Source organism: Equus przewalskii, chromosome 20 (assembly GCF_037783145.1).
Source record: "Equus przewalskii isolate Varuska chromosome 20, EquPr2, whole genome shotgun sequence".
Lineage (NCBI taxonomy): Eukaryota > Metazoa > Chordata > Mammalia > Perissodactyla > Equidae > Equus > Equus przewalskii.
The window spans coordinates 51,274,409-51,293,945 of NC_091850.1; the positions used below are offsets into that span (position 1 = coordinate 51,274,409).

General features: G+C 41.7%; 1 protein-coding gene across 3 annotated transcripts in view; it reads right to left on the bottom strand.

The window, feature by feature from the left end:
• ADCY2 (adenylate cyclase 2) overlaps nucleotides 1–19,537 on the bottom strand; it is a 404,137-nt gene that overhangs the window by 57,628 nt on the left and 326,972 nt on the right. For all 3 annotated transcript variants that reach the window (XM_070587228.1, XM_070587227.1, XM_070587229.1), the window contains exons 15-16: nucleotides 18,639–18,723; nucleotides 4,009–4,146 (exon numbers count right to left, since the gene is read on the bottom strand). In XM_070587228.1, the coding sequence (XP_070443329.1) occupies nucleotides 4,009–4,146; nucleotides 18,639–18,723 (223 nt within the window). The remainder of the gene's footprint in view (nucleotides 1–4,008; nucleotides 4,147–18,638; nucleotides 18,724–19,537) is intronic.

Sequence of the window (19,537 nt, forward strand, 5' to 3'; positions counted from 1 at the left end):
TGATCAAAGATGGTGCCCTGATGAGCGAGTCCTTCCCCTCTGTGATTAATAAGAAATTATAAGAAAGCTCTATAACTAGGGAAAATTATTTCCTTTCTCTGCCTAATGTCAGCTTTCATACTGTTTCATGATGTTTCTTTGAAATAAATACAAGAGGAGCATCTGTATGGAAAAGAATTGCTAATCTCAGAGCACCAGGTATCAATGAAAATGCTATTTCTCCTGCACTGGTGGAGGGAAAAACTGCCTGAGCAGTTTTGATTTCCTCTCCCTCTGCATCACTAGACAGAAAAAAAAAAGGCATCTAGCTTATTGCTCGCCCCACAGCCTCTACTGCCGCAGAAGGCAGCTCAGGATGTGGAGCGAAGCCTTATTTCATTTCTTTCTTAAAGATCATCCATCATGCTTTTAACCCGTCTCCCATAGACTTCTCGACCTTACTCGACAGTGAACTCCTTTCTTTATGAGGAAGGAAAATGACCCTGGAAGATGTATTTCTGGAACTGGAGATGTATTTCCTCCCCAAAGGGATCACAGTTACTGTAAAACAAAAAATATACTCCTAAATGCTCAGCTCGTCAAACACTTATAGACAGTGACTGAACAGCACGCCAATCATTACCAATTATCCTATATGAAACACAAGGAGCTTCCTATGTGAAATTATCCTATATGTAATACAAGGAGCTTCGAAATCAGATTTGTTCCCCATTTAGAATCTGTCTTTAAAAAATTAGGTGGTAAATCATGGTTTTATAAGGTCAAACTGGATTTTACAGAAAGAAATGGGTTTCTTTTTTAAAGGGTTGTGTGCTTACCCATTTATTTATTCATTCTTTCATTTAGTAACTATCGAAAGGCTACTCTTTTTATAGAAGGTGCTTTCCTAGGACATGCAAAAAAAAAATAAAGAAAAAAGACCTCACTCTTAAGTGTGTCAATGTCCTGTCAAATGTCTTGTTCTCATAATTTGTTTGTTGGCTAATGGAGGCCAATAAACTCAGAAACTGTGTTTTTTAGTTTTTTTGTGAGGAAGATTGGCCCTGAGCTAACATCTGTGCCAATCTTCCTATATTTTATGTGGGATGCCACCACAGCATGGCTTGATGAGCAGAGCTAGGTCTGCACCTGGGATTCAAACCCACAAACCCCGGGCTGCAAAAGCAGAGCATGCAACCTTAACCACTACACCACCGGGCCGGCCTCAGGAAATTGTGTTTTATTCATTCTGTGCATGCACAAGTGAGTGAACACACTCTTGATGGATGAGGAGGCTTAATTATAAGGGTACAGTGGCAATCACCCCTTGTTAGAGAAACTGAACACACTCTGTGTCTGGTAGAATATCTGAGAACAGTAGCTAGTGTGCCCCGTTACCCTTCAAGAGTGTCCCGTTTCCCATCCCTTCATGGTGGAGTTTACCTCTGCCCCAGCTGTCTCCTGCAGCTTTCATTTGCCCACCTCCTCTGGGAGCTTGCTGGTACGCTCTCCCAGAGGGTTGGACCTCTGAGCAGCAGGGCTAATGCACAAACGCATGTTACAGAGTCAAGCACGAGAAAGCTGCTTCAGGAAACACACTCAGATTTGCACAGGTTCTTTCCACTGTCCTTTGCCTCTCTGCCCATCTTCCTCCCCTATGATGTTTCCACGCCCTTGCAACAGCCAAAATATTGCCTGTGAAGGTGAGGTTCCTAGTGGCTAGGAATACATTTGCAGGAGGGTTCTTCCAGGAAAGTCACTCTTGTCTCGGTCTCAGTCCTTCATCTCACCTTCCCCACTCTGAGGCTTCCCGCATTCTGATGACAGCTCTGGGGCCTCAGGAAAAACCCCTGTGGGTTGTCATCACACAGAAAGCCCTTGGCCACTTGCTCTGGGCCCCTCATGAGTGTGTGCCTCAGGCTGCCTGATGCAAGTCTCTCCTTGAGCCCTTGCGTTTTCAAGCCCCTTAAAAGCAGGGGAGTTCTCCAGGGAATGACTTGTCCATTTTCCAGGGGTCCCCCAGGCAGTCTTGATTAAGCCCTTGCTGGAAATAATTGATGTCATGGTCCAGGTATGCCTGAGACCTCGAAGACGAGGCCCCCATCCTGAAGGGAGCTTTCATGTCCCTGCAGTGGGAAGACGGCCTCAGATGCCATGAATGGAGGAGGTGGGGAGGTTAGCTTAGTGTCCCTCACTAATTCTACAGAGCAGGAGGAGGCCTGGGATGGTGGAGTCCCCTGGTGAACTTGACCCATCAAGACAACTCCACATATGAATGCAGTACCAGGGCCAGCTAGTCCTAGGGAAGGCTGCTGGCTGCATGGGCTTGACCACTGAGCCCTCTCCACTCAGGCACCATCAGTTCTAACTGCCTACAGGGCAGCTCGGAGCAGCCTCTTTCATGAGCTGATCTCTGACGCTGAGCAGGTAGGTGGAAGAAGGAGTAGTTGTGGTGGGATCTCTCACTGGCCCACGCCTGGGGGCACCTACATTAGGGCCTGACCTCATGGGCTTTCTAAGGGGAAACTCCTAGAAGGAGTTGGGGCATGTGGGCAGGTGAGGTATGGAGAGCCAGCACGCCTGTCCTCCAGCTGCCAATGCAGGAGGACACCTGGGAATCCATACATCCACCTCCTGAAGGGGAAAGGTGAGGAAGGAGGGCAAGCTTCTCTCTGACACCGCCATTCCATGGATCCTTCAGAGTAACTTCTGGGCAGGGTGAAGTGGATGAAGAGGCCATTCCGCCCCTGAAGATGGCACCCCAGCCCGTCTGGCCTCCAGTTGGCATCACCCTCACCTGAATCTCCAGGTGTGTCAGGATCTGCAGGCTCTGTAGTATAATGTTGAGGACTGATCCCAAGTAAACATTAAAAGTCCCTACCTACTTCTTCAGCCTGACGTTTCACTACTTCTGAATACAAATGTCTGCCCTCTTCCTTGTCCTCAATGCCAAATGTCTTCCCTCTTTCTCATCTCTCATCCACTATCTCTTCAACTCCTTCTACCTATCCTTCAGAGCTCAGTCCAGCAGGCCGTGTTGTCCCTCCACTGTGCCGCCTCTCTGCATGCTTGTGTTGTTGGCTCTCAGACTCTTTTATAGCGGGTTTACCACGCTGTCTGTTTCCTAGACTCCACCGTGAACTCTTAGAAGGCAGAGAACTATCTTTAGGTTCTGAGTATCTAGTAATGGACCAGGCACATATTTATGCTCAATAAATATTTTTTTTTTTTGCTGAATGGATGCTGTCTAATTTGTGAAAACTCTGTCTTTATTATCTAATGCATGTGCTCTATCTCTTCAACCTCATTTTGTGCTTCTGGAAGTTAAGGACTGTGCCTCATGATCCTCTGCAGTTCCAACAACAGTAAAGCACTCAACATATGAAGGATCATAATGGCTTATGGTTGATGGTGATGATGTCAGAATAAGAAGAAGGATGTGTCTCAAGGTGCATTGATCACATACGTGTCTATTTTTAAGGATATACCAGTACTATACTGGGTATACTGGTTAAATATTTACAAAATGCCTGGTGCTGTCCTAAGTGTGGTAGGAACATCAGTTTATTTACCCTAGAAACCTCCTTGGCAGAGAAGTGTCAGTTCTCATTTTCGAGAAGTGGAAATGGAGCCTGTTGAAGTTTAATGAAAACTCTCCAAGACGGCACTGCTAGCAAGGTGGGGAGCTGATGTCTGAAGTCAGGCCTTTTAACCTCCAGAGCAGGACCCCTCTCCCACTGCATCTCCGTCATGTGACGGTTCTGTTATCCCACTGACATTCCATGTCGTTTCTGGAGCCAAGAGCCACAATGAGCAGGGAGGTGGGAAGCTGCTGGAAGGAGCTGCCCGCTCCAGGTGGCTTCCACAGAAAGCGTCCTTCTTAGTGAAGCTGCTGCTATAGCAGTTGGATGTTGAATTTAAAAGGCAGAAAGGGGAGTCACCAAAGGAGCTATGGGCAAGGTTTCAAAATTCCACCAAGACAGGCATCGAAAGCAAAGAAGGCCCTGCCTGGTGGGCGCCCTGACTCACCATGTTGAACACGGCCATGGTTAATATGATGGCCGTGGTGACGACCGTGAGGCAGATCCGCGGCCAGGGGCGGTTCGCGATGATGCCAGATGACTTCAGAAGCCATAGGAGAGAGGCAGAGGCCTTTTTGCTGCATTGCTAGGAGAAGAGAGAAAGAAAAAGAAATGCGTTGATATTTTATGTATTCTCTCAAGTTTCTTAATGATGTTTAAAACCACAAGATGCACCAACATTCTTCACAGATTAAACACGTAGGCTCTGTCCTCCCCTGGGGACCCATACCAGCTCCCAAACCTTACTAAAATTATGTTGGCATTATTGTGACAAATTAGGAACAAATTAATTAAATTTCTACAGTAAATGTAGGATGTGCTTGTATGTCCTTTCAAACAGACCTGAAATTATGTTTTAAAAAGGATCTCCTGGTAAAGAAAAAACGTCAGTTAATCAAACCACTCTGGAGGGTGTTGGGTCTCAGATTGCAGCTATGATGAAGCAGTTGTTATAAATTCAGCTTGTCTATGTAGAAAACAGATGAACAAACACGTAGCTAATCACAAGAATACAACCGGACCACGAAACAGTTCGGTGTCTTTCCCTCCAAAGACAAGACCCAAAGCTCTGAGGGAGTGTCGTGGTGATGGCTTTACCTCATCCTATCCTGTGGGGGCTTCTTCCCAGATAGAGAAGCTCTTTTTAAAATTTTTAATTGAACACACTTTGCCTGTAGGATCAAGCCGTGCTGTGAGGCTCTGTGGTTGTGTGGAATCTCAGGAACAAGTCAGGGTTCTCACCAATGACTGAGCCCTTAGACATTCTAGGGACACCAACTAAGGAGCCCAAACTCTGAGGCTGGACTGTGGCTGTGGGTCCACTTTATCCTCTACCCACCATCTCTCTGTCTACTCAATGAAAAAAGAAGATAATAATGTTTGACCTCAGATAGGGTGAGGATTAAATGAGGGAACATGATGAAAGTGTTAGGAACATTACTAGTCACAGATGAATAAGTGCATATACTGTTAGTTTAAAGTGTTAATATCTACGGCTCTTACTGCGCAGAATCTACGTAAGAGATGGCTGTTACTATTATTGACTTAGGAGATGTGTTACTCTGGTTCACCCATCTTAGTATATCCATTTACACATATTTGGAATTTGGAAAATGAAAAAGCCATCAACTGAATGGGAGAAAATATTTGCACATCATGTATCTGATAAGGCGTTAGTAGTCAAAATAGATAAAGAACTCATACAACTCAATATCAAAAAAGTAACTAATCTGATTAAAAGATGGGCAGAGGACATGAATAGGTATTTTTCTAAAGAAGACATACAGATGGCCAACAGGTACGTGAAAAGGTGCTCAACATCACTAATCGTCAAGGAAATGCAAATAAAAACCACAGTGAGATATCACTTCACACCTGTTAGAATGGTTATCACCAAAAAGACAAGAGATAACAAATGCTGGTGAGGATGTGGAGAAAAGAGAACCCCTGTGCACTGTTGGTGGTAATGTAACTTGGTGCAGCCATTATTGAAAACAGTATGGAGGTTTCTCAAAAAAATTCAAAATAGAACTACCATACATTCCAGCAGTTTTACATCTGGGTAATTTATCTGATGAAAACAGAAACACTAACTTGAAAAGATACATATACATCCCCTTGTTCATTGAAGCATTATTTGCAACAGTCAAGATATGAAAACAAAATAAATGTCCATGGATGGATGAATGGATAAAGAAAATGTGGTATACATATATGTGTATGTGTGGGTATATATCCATATAACATATATGTATATATATATACAATAAAATATTATTCAATCATAAAAAAAATTTTAATTGTGTTAGAAAATACATAATATGGGGGCCGGCCCAGTGGCATGGTGGTTAAGTTCACACATTCTGCATCGGTGGCCCGGGGTTCGCCAGTTCAGATCTGGGGTGCAGACTTACGCACTGCTTGGCAAGCCATGCTGTGGCAGGCATCCCACATATAAAGTAGAAGAAGATAGGCATGGATGTTAGCTCAGGGCCAGTCTTCCTCAGCAAAAAGAGGAGGATTGGCAGTAGATGTTAGCGCAGAGCTAATCTTTCTCCAAAAAAAAAATACATAATATAAAATTCACCCTCTTAGCCATTTTTAAGTGCACAGTTCAGTAAACTGTATTCATGTGGTTGTGGAGCAGATCCCTAGAGCTTCTCATCTTGCCCAACTGAAACTCCACACCTATTAAAGAATTCTCCTTTTCCCCCACTGCTTGCCTCCAGCACCCACCATTCTACTTTCTGTCTATAAAAGTTTGGCTCTACTCTAGGTACCTCATATAAGTGGAATCATACAGTATTTGCCTTTTTGTGATTGGCCTATTTCACTCAGCATAGTCCTCCAGGATCATCCATGTTGTAGCACGTGACAAGATTTCCTTCCTTTTAATAAGGCATTAATAACATCCCATCCCATGTATGCACCACATTTTGTTTATCCACTCTTGTGTTGTTGGACACCTGTGGCGCTTCCCACTTCTGGCTATTGTGAAAAATGCTGCAGTGAGCGGTATCATGGTGTTGGAGAAGCTCTTTTGATACCAGAAGGAATGGGGGTCTTTACAGAATGGCAGCCGGAGTTCCCGAACCATTTGCTGTGGGCCCCACACTGCCCTGCAGGATCCCTGTGGATGAGCTCACCTCCTCCTGAGGGCCACCTTTCCAGGGAGGCAGCACTGTGATTCTCACGTTGTCCAGGTGGTGAGAGAGCAGAAGCAGGGAGAGTTCTAAGCTGTGGGGACCACGTGCTCTGCCTGTGCCGGGGGCTGGGGTAGGTATTTAAGTCCGTTATCTGATAGGACAAGCAGTATCTAAGAGTTCTCCAGAGATCTAAACTTTAATCTTCATGGTAAAGGGGTAGGGGCCTCAAGGCCATGTGTCCCGGAAACATTAAAAAGAGTTGTGATTTCAAAAAATTCAGAAGAAGAAATAAACATATTATACCCTTTTGATTTGTTCTAAGTTAATATAACAGTAAAACTGGTGTGATAGCAATAAAACTCAAATAGTGAATACTCCTTAACTGCACTAATAAACAGCACTTTTATTTCTCTACCTCTTTCACATTTTCTTTTTGCTTTATTCTTAAAAATATACCTGCCTTGTTCGTAAACCTATAAGCATTGCAATCTGTTAAATGTTGATACAACAACTAAACGCGATTCCATAATACAGAATGAGAGGTGGTTAGAAGAGTAGAGAACCAGCCCAGCGGCCCAGGATCCAATCCTCACAGCTGTGCAACTTTCTTAAAGTTAATTATCCTCTCTGGCCTCAGTTTCTTCATCTCTAAAATAGGAATAATAATACCTGCCTCCTCGGTCTTTTAAGAGGTTTAAATGAGCCACATAAGGCACCCAGAACATCTATTTGCTTTATATCTATATGAACAAAAAACCTAAGTTTTCCTCCTCTCCACTATGGTTTTTTCCTTCAGCTCCTGATCTAGAAGCAGAATGTCTGTGTACAGCACACAGCCCCCACTGATGCAGAATCCCAGAACAACGTTTAGGGCTCACTCTTTGGTCTCATGCTCTGAAGTCCTTCTCTGATTCCTCTTAGAGCCTGTCTGGGAGCACAAGCCAGTGCTGCCCTGGGTTCCAGGGGCTGCCAGGAGCTGAATCGCTGGCTGGCGGCAAGAGGTGCCCTTGGCAGGGCTCTGCAGGGTATCTTCCCATCAGCAACGCGGGAGGAGCCAGATTTGTGCCTTTGACTTCTTCCCAAAGAGCAGAGTTTAGATGGGAGTTGGGGGTGGCATTAAATCTGTGATCAAATAACATGCCTTTTAACGCTCTGAACACGAAGTGCAGGGTCATATAACTGGAGGATATCCACCTGAGGGTGTTTATCATTACCATTTAATGCATGCTACTTCTAATAATATTAATACCACAGACCCTAATCAGATCTGAATTCTGGAGGAGAAGCCATAACAAAGTTTAAAGAGAAGAGATTCAAATAGAATATCATAGTCATCTAGCTCAGATTCCATTAGGAGATGACGGCATTTGGTTTGATTCTGGCAAATTAAGACAATATGTATTTGCAGTCTAATCAGCTAGATTAGTGTTTTTATTTAAGAGAAAATTATTAAAATCAATGTTTTTGTGTCTGTACACAGAAATTGTCAATATATATAATAATGAAAATGTTAAGAGCAGAAAATATAAAACTTTACTACTTTAGGAGAAAATTTAAATCTAGCTCAAATTCCAATCACAGTCAATTAAGTAAAATATTATCTAGCTACTACACAGATATTTTACCGAAATTATGAAATTCAAAAAATTACTCTGTTTGAATTTCTAAAATACTACATGGTGATAATCTTGCCAAACATACTATCTAATAGGAATATGTTGTATTCTGAGCAGAGGCTGGTGATTTACTGGAACAGATGTGGGCAGACACATGTGAATTTTTTCTGCTCCTGCAACATGCTGGGAAAAATTATAAATCGGTGGCCCCAGAAACTACTGTCTATGTGTGCCCAGTGAATATGTGGAAGGATGAGCAGGAAAACTGCCATGTTTCTATTCACCCTTAGAAAGACTATTTGGAACTACTCACTAAAGACACGGGGGTTTGGCACACGCTGGTTCAGGACAACTGACTCAGGATGCAACTGATTCAGTTCCTTCTCCCGTGGAGCCTTCACGGACGCATCACAGGCCCCCCACACAATCGTTTTTAAACTTATCATGCCGAACGAATATTCCTTGTTCTCAGGTCAGGGAAGTAGGAAGCCTCCCATATCTTTTCATTCCCATCACGAAACAGAGGCAAGGTAAACAAACAGGGCTGACATCTGAAGACTGGTAAACATTGCTGGTGGCAAGGACAAGGAACCAGAAGAAGATGATAGAGCTGCGTACCCGGAACTAAAATAACAGTGAAGGAAGAGGAGGAGGAAGATGAAGGTGTTAGGGGAGCAGAAGAAACCAACGATGGGGAAAAAGAAGATAAAGAAGACCTTAAGATCTCAAAATAGGAGGAATCTGATTAAGGAGAAATGAGAACACTGATTCAATTTGCAGCTGAATAAAAATTACAGCTTGGATCCTGACATGATAATTTACTTCAGTTTATTCTGTTTTAGGTTAAGTATTCAAATAAAGTTCCTGATGGAAAAATAAGCTTATCAAAATTTACACCATCCTAATGAAAGACTACAAATGATAACAGCTCAAAGAATATTTTGGCATTGATTCAGAAGATGCTATTCATATGAAAATGAGAGACTGCCTGCTATGAGCCCGGTTTAGTCATTCTCTCTGATCTTTGGTTTAATTACTGGAATAATTTCAGCCAAATCTGTTTCCTCACTTCCTTGATCATCAGTGGGTCTCTCCTATCCTACGATGGGCTCTTGCTTACAGTGAGCTCACGGTGGAAATTCTAGAAATGCTTTTGGCTGTCAATGCCACATTCATCCACCGACAAATATGACATTGGTATTAAATTTAGTGGGAGATGTAAATGGAGAAAGAATATAAATTTATATGAAAACCCTATCATAGAGTTGGTGCTGGGGTCAATGAGCAGCGTATTTGCTAGAAAGGTTGTGGGATCAATGTTCTTCATTCACTACAGGCAGAAGATTCTGCACATACAAATAAAATGTTCGTGCACTGTATTTGGATTAACAAAAAACAAAAAAAATACCTCCACCCAGAATATTTTCTCTTTTTTGAATCTTTTGCCCTGGAAACAACAGGTATTCTCTCACTCTAAAATTCTTCATAATTTAATGTGATAATTACAGATTGCATTTGCAATTTCACTGATGTCCATTTTCAAAATAAAACGAGGGAATTGAAAAAGAAGTAGATGCTTATACTAAATGAAGTTTAATAACATGAAAAACATTCAGAAAAGTTGTATCTTAGTGGGTGAGCAGCAAACTTTTATTATTAGAAAAACAAAACTCATCTTAAAATCTTGCCTGAAAAATATGTTGAAGTTTATCATATAAACATGCACTTTTGTGTATTTGCCTAAAGGAACACCTGCTTTGGCATTTTAATTGGGTGAGAACTGTCTTTCTGAATGGCAGCAATAAGCTGCAGCAATAATTACTTGTAACATTTGATGTCACAGAGACTGTCATGTGTACTCTGATTATTTAATTACTTAAATTTGCTACAGAAAGACTTCTTTATTTCAATATTTTACAAAGTCAACTGGTTTCTTTCATATGCCCTGGGTGAGCCACATTCCACAGTCATTCATGCACTGCGTGGCACTCACAGCCTCGCCACAATGTGTGGTTTTTGCTGACATGCTTGTCTCTGGCCACATGGAGAGCTGCTTGAGGAAAGTGACACATCACAGCCGTCTTGGTATTTCAAGAAGCAGCACAGTGTTCAGCAAAGAGTAGGAATTCAACAGGAGATTGCTCAGTATGTTTACTATCTTAACAGTGGACCCAAAGAGAAATTCTCTGGGCTAGAAACAAAGAAGGAGCTCACTACAGAGGGACTGAGCCTGTGGGATTGGCCCAGGAGTGTCCTGGAACTGGACACAGGTTCCAACACCTAGGACTGGGCTTTTAATGCCCACAGAGGAAAGATGTTACCTTGGCCCTGTAAAAGGTGGGCAAGACCAAGACTCTTAAAAAAACCCAGAAGCCTCAGAAGGATGCTCCCTCCATGTAAAGAAGCCTAGAAGAACTCCATGCTCTAGTTTAGGGAAGTATCAATAAACTTCTGATGATAAATTCAAACTCTAAATCTGGGTGTTGGGTTTGAAATGACATTATTTGCTTCATAATGAGAATCCCAAGTTGAGAGGTTATTAATCAGATTAAAACCCGGAGAAAGTCCTCGGGGGTCTGGCAGAAGTAAGAACAACACTGCTTATAAATGATACTTTACATCAAAGGGTGTGGGGCACATCCCAGTAGGGGAGGAGCATTCCAAACTGAACATGACCTCATGATAAAAAAAAAGTTATTAGCTACATAAGACAATGAACGCTACAAGGAAGAATCAACAGATATAACAGATAGTGGAATTAGTGCCACAAAATCTGCAGATATTATATCAATCTGAAAGAGCCAATAAGGTAAGGTAAAGTAATAAAATATGGATTACAGTCCATCATGACTGAGCAAGTTGTTAAAAGAAAATAACAGGCATATTTTTAAACTGAGCCACACAGACTCTCTAGAGATGAAAATATAGACACTGAAATTAAAAACTCAATAGTTATGCATTGACAATTTGCATCATTTATTCAGTGCTATATCAAACAGTGTATTGGATGATAGATTAAAGTTCCAAGCATCCTAACAATTTAAATGAAAATTACAAAATGTTTGAGACCGTGTTTTGGAATACAAAGGGTGTTTGACTTCCCATTTCCATTCTCTGTAGAACAAAAACAGGTCATTATCAACAGGTAAGGTGGAGCTGAGGAAATAATCCTGTGAACAACACAGAAAGATAAAGACATGAAAAATATGAAAGAGATGTTGAGGCGTGGAGGATGCAATGAAAAGATTCAATATATTTGTAAATAAAATTTGACAGAAATAGAACAGAAAGACTGGGAAAGAGGCAAAATCCAAGGAGAAATCAGACAATTTTGTGGAGCTGGAGCAGAACATGAGCTCTGTGGTTGAGGTGACACACTGAGTCCAAACAGGAAAGCTGAAAGTAAACCTACCCCTTAACACAAGGAATCTATTGTCCCTGACAGACAAAGAGCAAATCCTACAAAAACAACCCAAAGAGAAAGGACATAATGTCTCCCAAGGACAACAATTAGACAGACAGTAGATTTCTCCTCAGTACATTAAAGTCTAGGAAAATATGGACTCATATTTTCAAAATGTTTGAAAAATTATCATAAACTATTACTCAGTGAGGAAGAAACAGACTATTTTTTAACACAAAAGCTGAGTGGGCATATTATGCACAGGCTCTCACTGAAAGGATTACAAAAGTAATAATCCTTTGGTAATATGGACATGGAGTCCTGGGGGAAGGAATGATATTCAGGAGAACGATGAACAAAGAAATTGTTAAACAATAATAATAGTAAATAGTAAAAGCTGTTTTAATTTAGAAAAACTTAAACAACACTACTTCAGGAGATGCAAAAGGATGATGAAGCATAGAGATTTAGAACATGGCCCCTGTATTCTTCAACAAGAAGATAGAGATAGTGATGGACTCAGTTATGTGCACATTACATGTTTTAAGTTAATCACTAAAAGAAAATACTAGAATATAGAACTGCCAAGTTCCAAGAAGGAATAAAGGAGAATAAATAAATTCCACGCATCCAAGAGAATGCAGAATGGGAGGAAAAACAAGTAGAAGAAAAGAAGATATATGATGGATCAAAGAAAAAGCAAAATAAGACTGAGCAGTAATTGTAATACACGTAAATGTATTACACTTGTCAGGTAAAAGAGAGAGATTGTTGGATCAGAGAAAAATAACATACAGCTGGATATTGTTTACCAGCAGCACACTTAAAACCTACATAACGGCAAGGAAAAGCTGAATTAAAAGATGGAAAAAAGGGAAAGTGGGAAAATACTAACCAAGAGAAAGCTGGTAGAGTTATATTGACATTAGAGAAAATAGACTTGAAGGGAAAAGACTCCTGTGGGGTAGGAAGCTTTTCTATCCGCAAGTGTGTGACCTACTTCCCGTCCCCAGCACGATCTCTGTATTTGTGCTTTTATCTCTGCCTGGAACAAGGCTGCTAGGCTGGCATCATATTAGCTCTGCTATACAAAGCACAAGACAACCACAGCGAGAGAAAAATTTCTTCTGACATTTTCATTTGCTGTATCCGGCACACTTGTTCTAAAAGACTATTTAGGGGTGTGCTTTTTTGGTGGTATTTTTGATTACAGTCACTCTCTTGTATTTATTACAGAGAGCTGGTCCACTTCAGGTAGTTCAGAAAGTTAAATCTGGCAGTTAATGTGCACTTATTATTACTACCACTACTGTGACAATTATAATTATTATTCTTTTGTGTGTGTGAGGAAGATTGGCCCTGAGCTAACATCTGTGCCAATCTTCCTCTATTTTATGTGGGATGCCACCGCAGCATGGCTTGAGGAGCAGTGCTAGGTCACACCAGGGATCTGAACCTGTGAAAGCTGCCAAAAGCAGAGAGCATGAACTTAACCACTATGCCACTGGGCTGCCCCCCAGATATTATCATTTTTATTGCTCACCGTAATGAAAATGTGAACATGAATCTTATTCTATGTCTTAGTTTCCACTTAGACAAAATGGATTGTTTTGATTATGAAACAAAATAATATATATGAAAACACTTTGAAGGGCTCTCATATATGTGAAAACATTTTGCAAAGTGTTATTAGTGAGGGTATTTTCCTACTAGAATATTTTAGAGTCTAAATCCACTTTTAACTTTTTTTCCTATTTTACAGAATGCCTTTTAAGATGGAATTATACCATGCCCAGGATTCCTTTTTAAATAAAATGGGCCAATAGCTAAATAACGTATATTAGCAAACTAGACTAGAGGAGTATACGACTGAAGTTCTATGTGAGGTCATCCTGACTTACCAATGTGATCTTGATCAATGGATGCTCAGCAGTCCCCACAGGGCAACCTCAGTGCCGTGCTGGCCCCTAACCATGAGGTTGGGCATCTCTGCCTAGTGCTAACCACTCGTCTGCCGGCGACTCTCTCCACACACAGCCTGTCGCCTTCTGGAACCTGCCTCCAATTAACTACAAGGGTTCTCAGCCTTGATTCCAATTCTGGCTCTAAAACCTACCTGCTGTATAGTATAGGGCAAGTTATGTAGCATCTGTGAGCTTCCATTTCATTAATTGTAGAATGGGCATTCCCTCTAAGGACCCTTGTAAGGAGAAATGAGCCAGCATAAATAAAATACCTAGCAGAGAAAGTCATCATTTTTAATATAATATTTATTATTTGTAAACTGTGACGAGGTCGAATACAGAACAGCTCATGGGAATCTTGCCCGTCATAAGCAGTTTATGTTGAGTCTGAAGGTTCTTACCCAGGGCTTATAAGCCTTTGCAGGGCTTATGGTTATTACATATGATCCTGCCCCAAAGTCTCCATTTCCACCTTCAGGAGATCTGTTTACAAATCCTGCATCATTTTTTTTTGTGGAGGGAAGCTTTTCTCCTAAATAATTGGAAACGCAAACTCCCTGAAGAGCACGGCATCTCCAGAGTCCTGGATCCCTTAGCCACAAAGTGTGGGGCTGGACAAGGTGACCCCTGGGCTTTCTTTCAGCTCTCGAGCTTTACCATTCTGAAATGCTAACCAGCATCTGCCGTAGAAAGCTAACTCCCTCATGGAGGCACCGATGCAAAGGTGCCTAAGAAGATCTGACAGGCGAGGACACCAGGATGACGGACCAGGATGACGGACCAGGATGACGGACCAGGATGATGGGCCAGGATGACGGACCAGGATGACGGACCAGGATGATGGGCCAGGAGCTTGCCAGAATTTGGACGAGGGATGTGGCGACTGTGAGCTGAATTCAGAGCTGCGAGCTCAGAAGTCGAGTGTGGGTGAGGACGGGGGTGGGACATTTTCTGAGCAGTGGGGCCAGGAGGCTGCATTTGGGTGCAAAGCTTACTGATATTAAATAGTTATCTTGTGTTTCAAGAACCTCAAGGACTACAATGCACAAAACAGGGATTAAGTGAACTCACTGATGATCTTTTCATATAAAAGAATACAAAACAGGAAGCCTGACCAGCAGGCACCAGGGAAGCTGGTAGGGTAAGCTGGGCTCTTCAGAGCTGGTTTATGAAGGTTAGATCATTTCCAACCAAGGAGTCAGACTGGAGCATGTCAGAGTCAAGGCATGGCACAGAGGAGAGGGAATTTCAATGCAGCAAGATGAAGGCCACCAACAAAAATTCCTTCACTCATTCACACATTCATTTACACGCACAAGCTGTCCCCATGCAACAGCATCTGGAGAAAGAAAGATTAACGCAGGCACGCAGGGCATGCGTACCTTGGATGAGAATGGTGGTTTTGGTGAGACAACGGAGGTGCTCCATGGAGCCAGATGAGTGCAGGAAGTAAAGAAGAACCTCAGGGAAGTGATGGGAGAAGCCCAGTAGCACTTTCTCAGCACATGCTCATTAAACACATTTCTGTGGTCAGCATGCTGCTGGATTTGGTGAGGGATAGAAAGCAAGGGTAGGAAACAGTTCTTGTCTCAAAGAACCTACTATATATAAGGGAAAACAACAGTTACACTTGCCAGAAAAACCAAATTGGGGATCAAATGAGATGTTATATAATTGAGTGCAAATTATGTGGCAAAGATCCTAAGTCTCATGGTACTCAAAAAGGGCCCATCACAGGTGGTGTGGTTTCTGAGAAAGTTTCTAGGAAGGGAAGCAGGCGCAGAGCCCACCTACCTGGATGAGAAGTGAGAAGTGGGCTCATGGGGAGGGGGGCGCACTGCCGAGAGCCGCTAGGGAGAGGGGTGGGGTGGGAGGGAAGGGGCAGAGAGAGGAGCGGTCTGGGTTTCTCATCGAAATCACATTATAACAAATAAATGCCCTGACATTTTTTTCAGAATATGTCACTGAACAAACACCTGTGTGATTTTTTTGTCAGCAGGAAAAAAATTGCATTTCATCATCACTCTTATTTTTGCCCATTTTGATGTTTCTCTACCTTTTTATCACACCCAGCTGTACAATAACCAATCAATTTAATTACTTGTGTTGAACTTTTTGTTCAACAGAAGGTAAAAAGGTAAGGCTCTTGGAAGAAAAGTATCAGTCAGGCTTACCTGTTCCCAACTTCCTTTATAAAAGTATTTTACTTTGATCCTTCATACAGACAATTTAATACTGATATTATTAGCATCAATACTGCCTTTGGCATTTAAATTTTCCGAAGGTTAACATATGTTAATAGAAGGTGAGTCTGGGATGTTAAGTACCCTTTCACAAACTCCATAATTAATCCATAAATAAATGCAACCCATAATAAAACCTCATACAGTTGGTAGGTTTTCAAGAGGCCAGGGAAGGAGATGTTAGGGTGTAGCAGTACTCATCCAAGACCACTGTGGAATATTTGTGATATACATAGTTCTTGACTGAATTTGAAGGGTAGAATACAAAGCATACTTCAAGCCTTCTTAGATTGGCTGTGCATTACTACGTTTTCTGTTGACAGTTAAAAACAATCCTTACAGAATGGTTTAAACATTAAAAAGAAAACCTCTTTATGGAACGAGAAGAATTCCTTCTTGAATTTTATCAGGATTACATCTGGACCAAGGATTACAGTTGGCCACTAGGGGGAGACTCATTCATGGATCCTATTGATTCAAGTTTGGAAAGACCAGCTGTCTTCAACTCTAGTTTTCCCGACCACTTTGGCAAAATAGAGGCTTCTTTCGAGGAGGAGGCAGGCACAAGTTTATTTGCAGCCTCAAAATTTTCTTTTTGAGACAGCCCAGAGTTAAAAAAGAATTTCCTAGCATCTGGTATGTGGGTGTCAGGGTCTTGGGAAGCCCCCAGGAACGGGTGGAACCAGGCATCATGGATGTCTGATCATGATCACTCATAGGGACCACAGGCTGGGTACAGGAGGGACCAGGAGCCATGAAAGGTTCAACAAGGAGGTCGGATTATACTGAGGCTGAGAGGAGAGACATTACATAAGAGCAAAGCATTCCCACAAAGGCAGCCAAGTTGCTCTGGAGATTCCTTTGCTGGCCTCCAGCTCTGTGTTTCTTTTCTATAGCAACTTAGGCAGTGGAAAGAAAAAAGTCAGCTGGAAACCCTAAATATATCCCATGCCCTCCCAACCCCCAAGACTGGCTTCCTCGGAAGAGAGGAGAAATATGGCTACTTAGGCTCAGTGATATAACCTGCTTTAATCAGATCGAGGTTTGGATTTCCAGTGGAACCACAAATGATAGTTCCTATTCTAAAAACCTGAGAAATGGGCTGCAGAAGCCTCAAGGGGGCTGGGGAAGACAGAGGGTGGACCCGTGTGCTTTTCCACCCAAGGAAACTCTGAATATGGAAAATCAGGCTTCTTTGTATAATCAGCATTTAGAACTTGACAAGGATTCCCATGGTTCCATATTTACTCTCTTCTCCACAACCTACAATGCCTTGATGGGATTGTCAAGAGACTTGAGATGCCAAGTGTGCATTCGAGGAAATCAGAAACCACAGTCTCACTTTGGGAAGAGTTTCCAATCCAATCTGAAACATCTAAACTATGACATAGCAAACAAAACCCTCCAAAGTTCGCAAAGGTACAAGGCAGCGGAGGCAGAGTGGCCACGGTCAAGAGGTGGAGACACACATCAGAATCTTAACCTTTTTTGGCCAAAAGATTTCAACACATCAGACTGGAATGCAACGGATGGCCTGGGTTCCAGGACTACTGCTCTGCAGAGCCTCTGAAGAGAGGACAAGGATTGTAGGAGGCATTATGGCACTGTACTGATGTTGCTAGCAGTAACAGTATGTCTCTTAAAAAGCAAAATGACGTTACAGTGAAGAGACAGATGAAAAGTGTAAAACCATGCAAAATGAGAAAAGTGCTTTCACAGAAGCCGTGGTGCGTGCTTACGGGTAGAGCACAACCCCGAGAAGGGACAGGAGCAGCACAAACTCTTGGCCTGCTTCCTCGGCTGTGTTATCTAAATGGGCTTGTCAAAGTCTAATTGGAAGAAGAAATCATGATTTCAAAAATACAAAAGAAAGAAATTTCCTATGACCTCAGATGTCACATAAAATGCATTCATTGACAAACAGCTTAAAGATTATCCCTATTTATTTTGTATAACAGATTATTCTAATACTAAAATTTTAATTAAAAAAGTCTCTGACACATCTGAGGATGCCCATGAACTCCGTGCAAAACCTGGCTCAGAGAGGCCTCTCCCATTTCAACTCATCTCCAATGAACGAAATGAAACACTGACTACCTTTTGGGAATTCTATCCCATTGCTGGCTTTCTTAGGATGCTCTCATTGAGCTGGGCTCAGTCAGCCAGGATGAGTCTTGAGACTCAAGAAGACACTTAGATTTAATTCTTATATCCAGAACTACCATTTAAACCATAAGTGCTTATAATGTTTGCCTTAAATTAAAACACTAACGAAAGATAATTTTACATTTGCTATTTTAATATGTCCTGAAATTTTATATCTGGAAAGTGGATATAAAAGATATAGTTGGTTTAAATTTTAATTCCCCCGTACACTAAAAGCCTCCTCTTATACTTGTACTTGTGGTAATAAATACGCTGGAAACTTAAAGGGGATGATTAAAAATGTTGACAGAAACAAACAGACATAAATACAATTTTATGATGTGACATCCAACATCTCAAATAATTTCCAAATTAGTGTCTTGGTTGTGCATGAGCTGCCTCAGTTTATAGTCTGGACTGTTGACATGAAGGGTGCATGTTTCTTTACTGGGATCTGTATCTCTGGAAATGGTAAATCAACAAGCTCCCTGTGTTAAGAAAGAAATCAGTTTTCATTCAATTAGCACAGTTTTAAAGAAGTTCCACATTTCAAGTACCTACCAAAAGCTGTCCAGCAAAGCAGACGAAAAGGATAAAGGCAAGCGAGAGAAATGCAGCTCCAAAGGAAATCCCGAGAACGGACGTTCTACCAGGAAACAAAAAGCAACAGGTTAGTGTAGAGTAGTTTCTCTTATTCTGGAAAGCCATCAGTAATATTTTTGGCTTAATATATTATGGACTTCATCCTCACTAATTTTTTGAGAAATGAAAACAGAGCTAAAACAAACCAAAAATATGTCCATAGAAAACTCTGTCTACAGTTGTGTCTGATCAACTTGTTATGTTATGACTCATTAAAATTGGCCTATAAGCATCAGTAAGAACTAATTTTAAAGGAAAACAATCTTTTTATGACTCACCTATGCAACTAGCACTTTCATGCCCGCACTTGGCCGTCTCCATCTCAGTGCCCTCTTCCCTGCCATTGACGTCATTTGATGCCCTGGAAGACCTCGTGCCCCATCCTTACTCCTGTTCACTTAGGAAACACTGAGTCCTTACTCTCCCCAGTATAAGCCAATCAGATTCAACTTCCTTCAAAACTGATGCAGCCAAATATTTACTGACATTCCCTGAAGGTTTCACTTGCCATGGCCTGTATATGCTTGCATGCGCCAATGAACGTGCAAGCTGCCTGTGACCACATGAAACGTGCCTGCTGAGATACAGATTCTGAAAATGTCGGGTTACAGGTGAATAAAAGTATTTATAAGAATTGTATGCATGTCTGAGAGGTCCTTTAGACAATTAGAAAATTCAAAGCCTCTTAAAATTACATTTAATCCAAGGATAGAAGTGTTCAGGGGTATCAAAAGAGCTGAACCACAATGAGTAATCACAGATAAAATTCAAATGAAACATCTGAGGAGAAGTTAGGTGGTGTCTGAGACCACACTGGA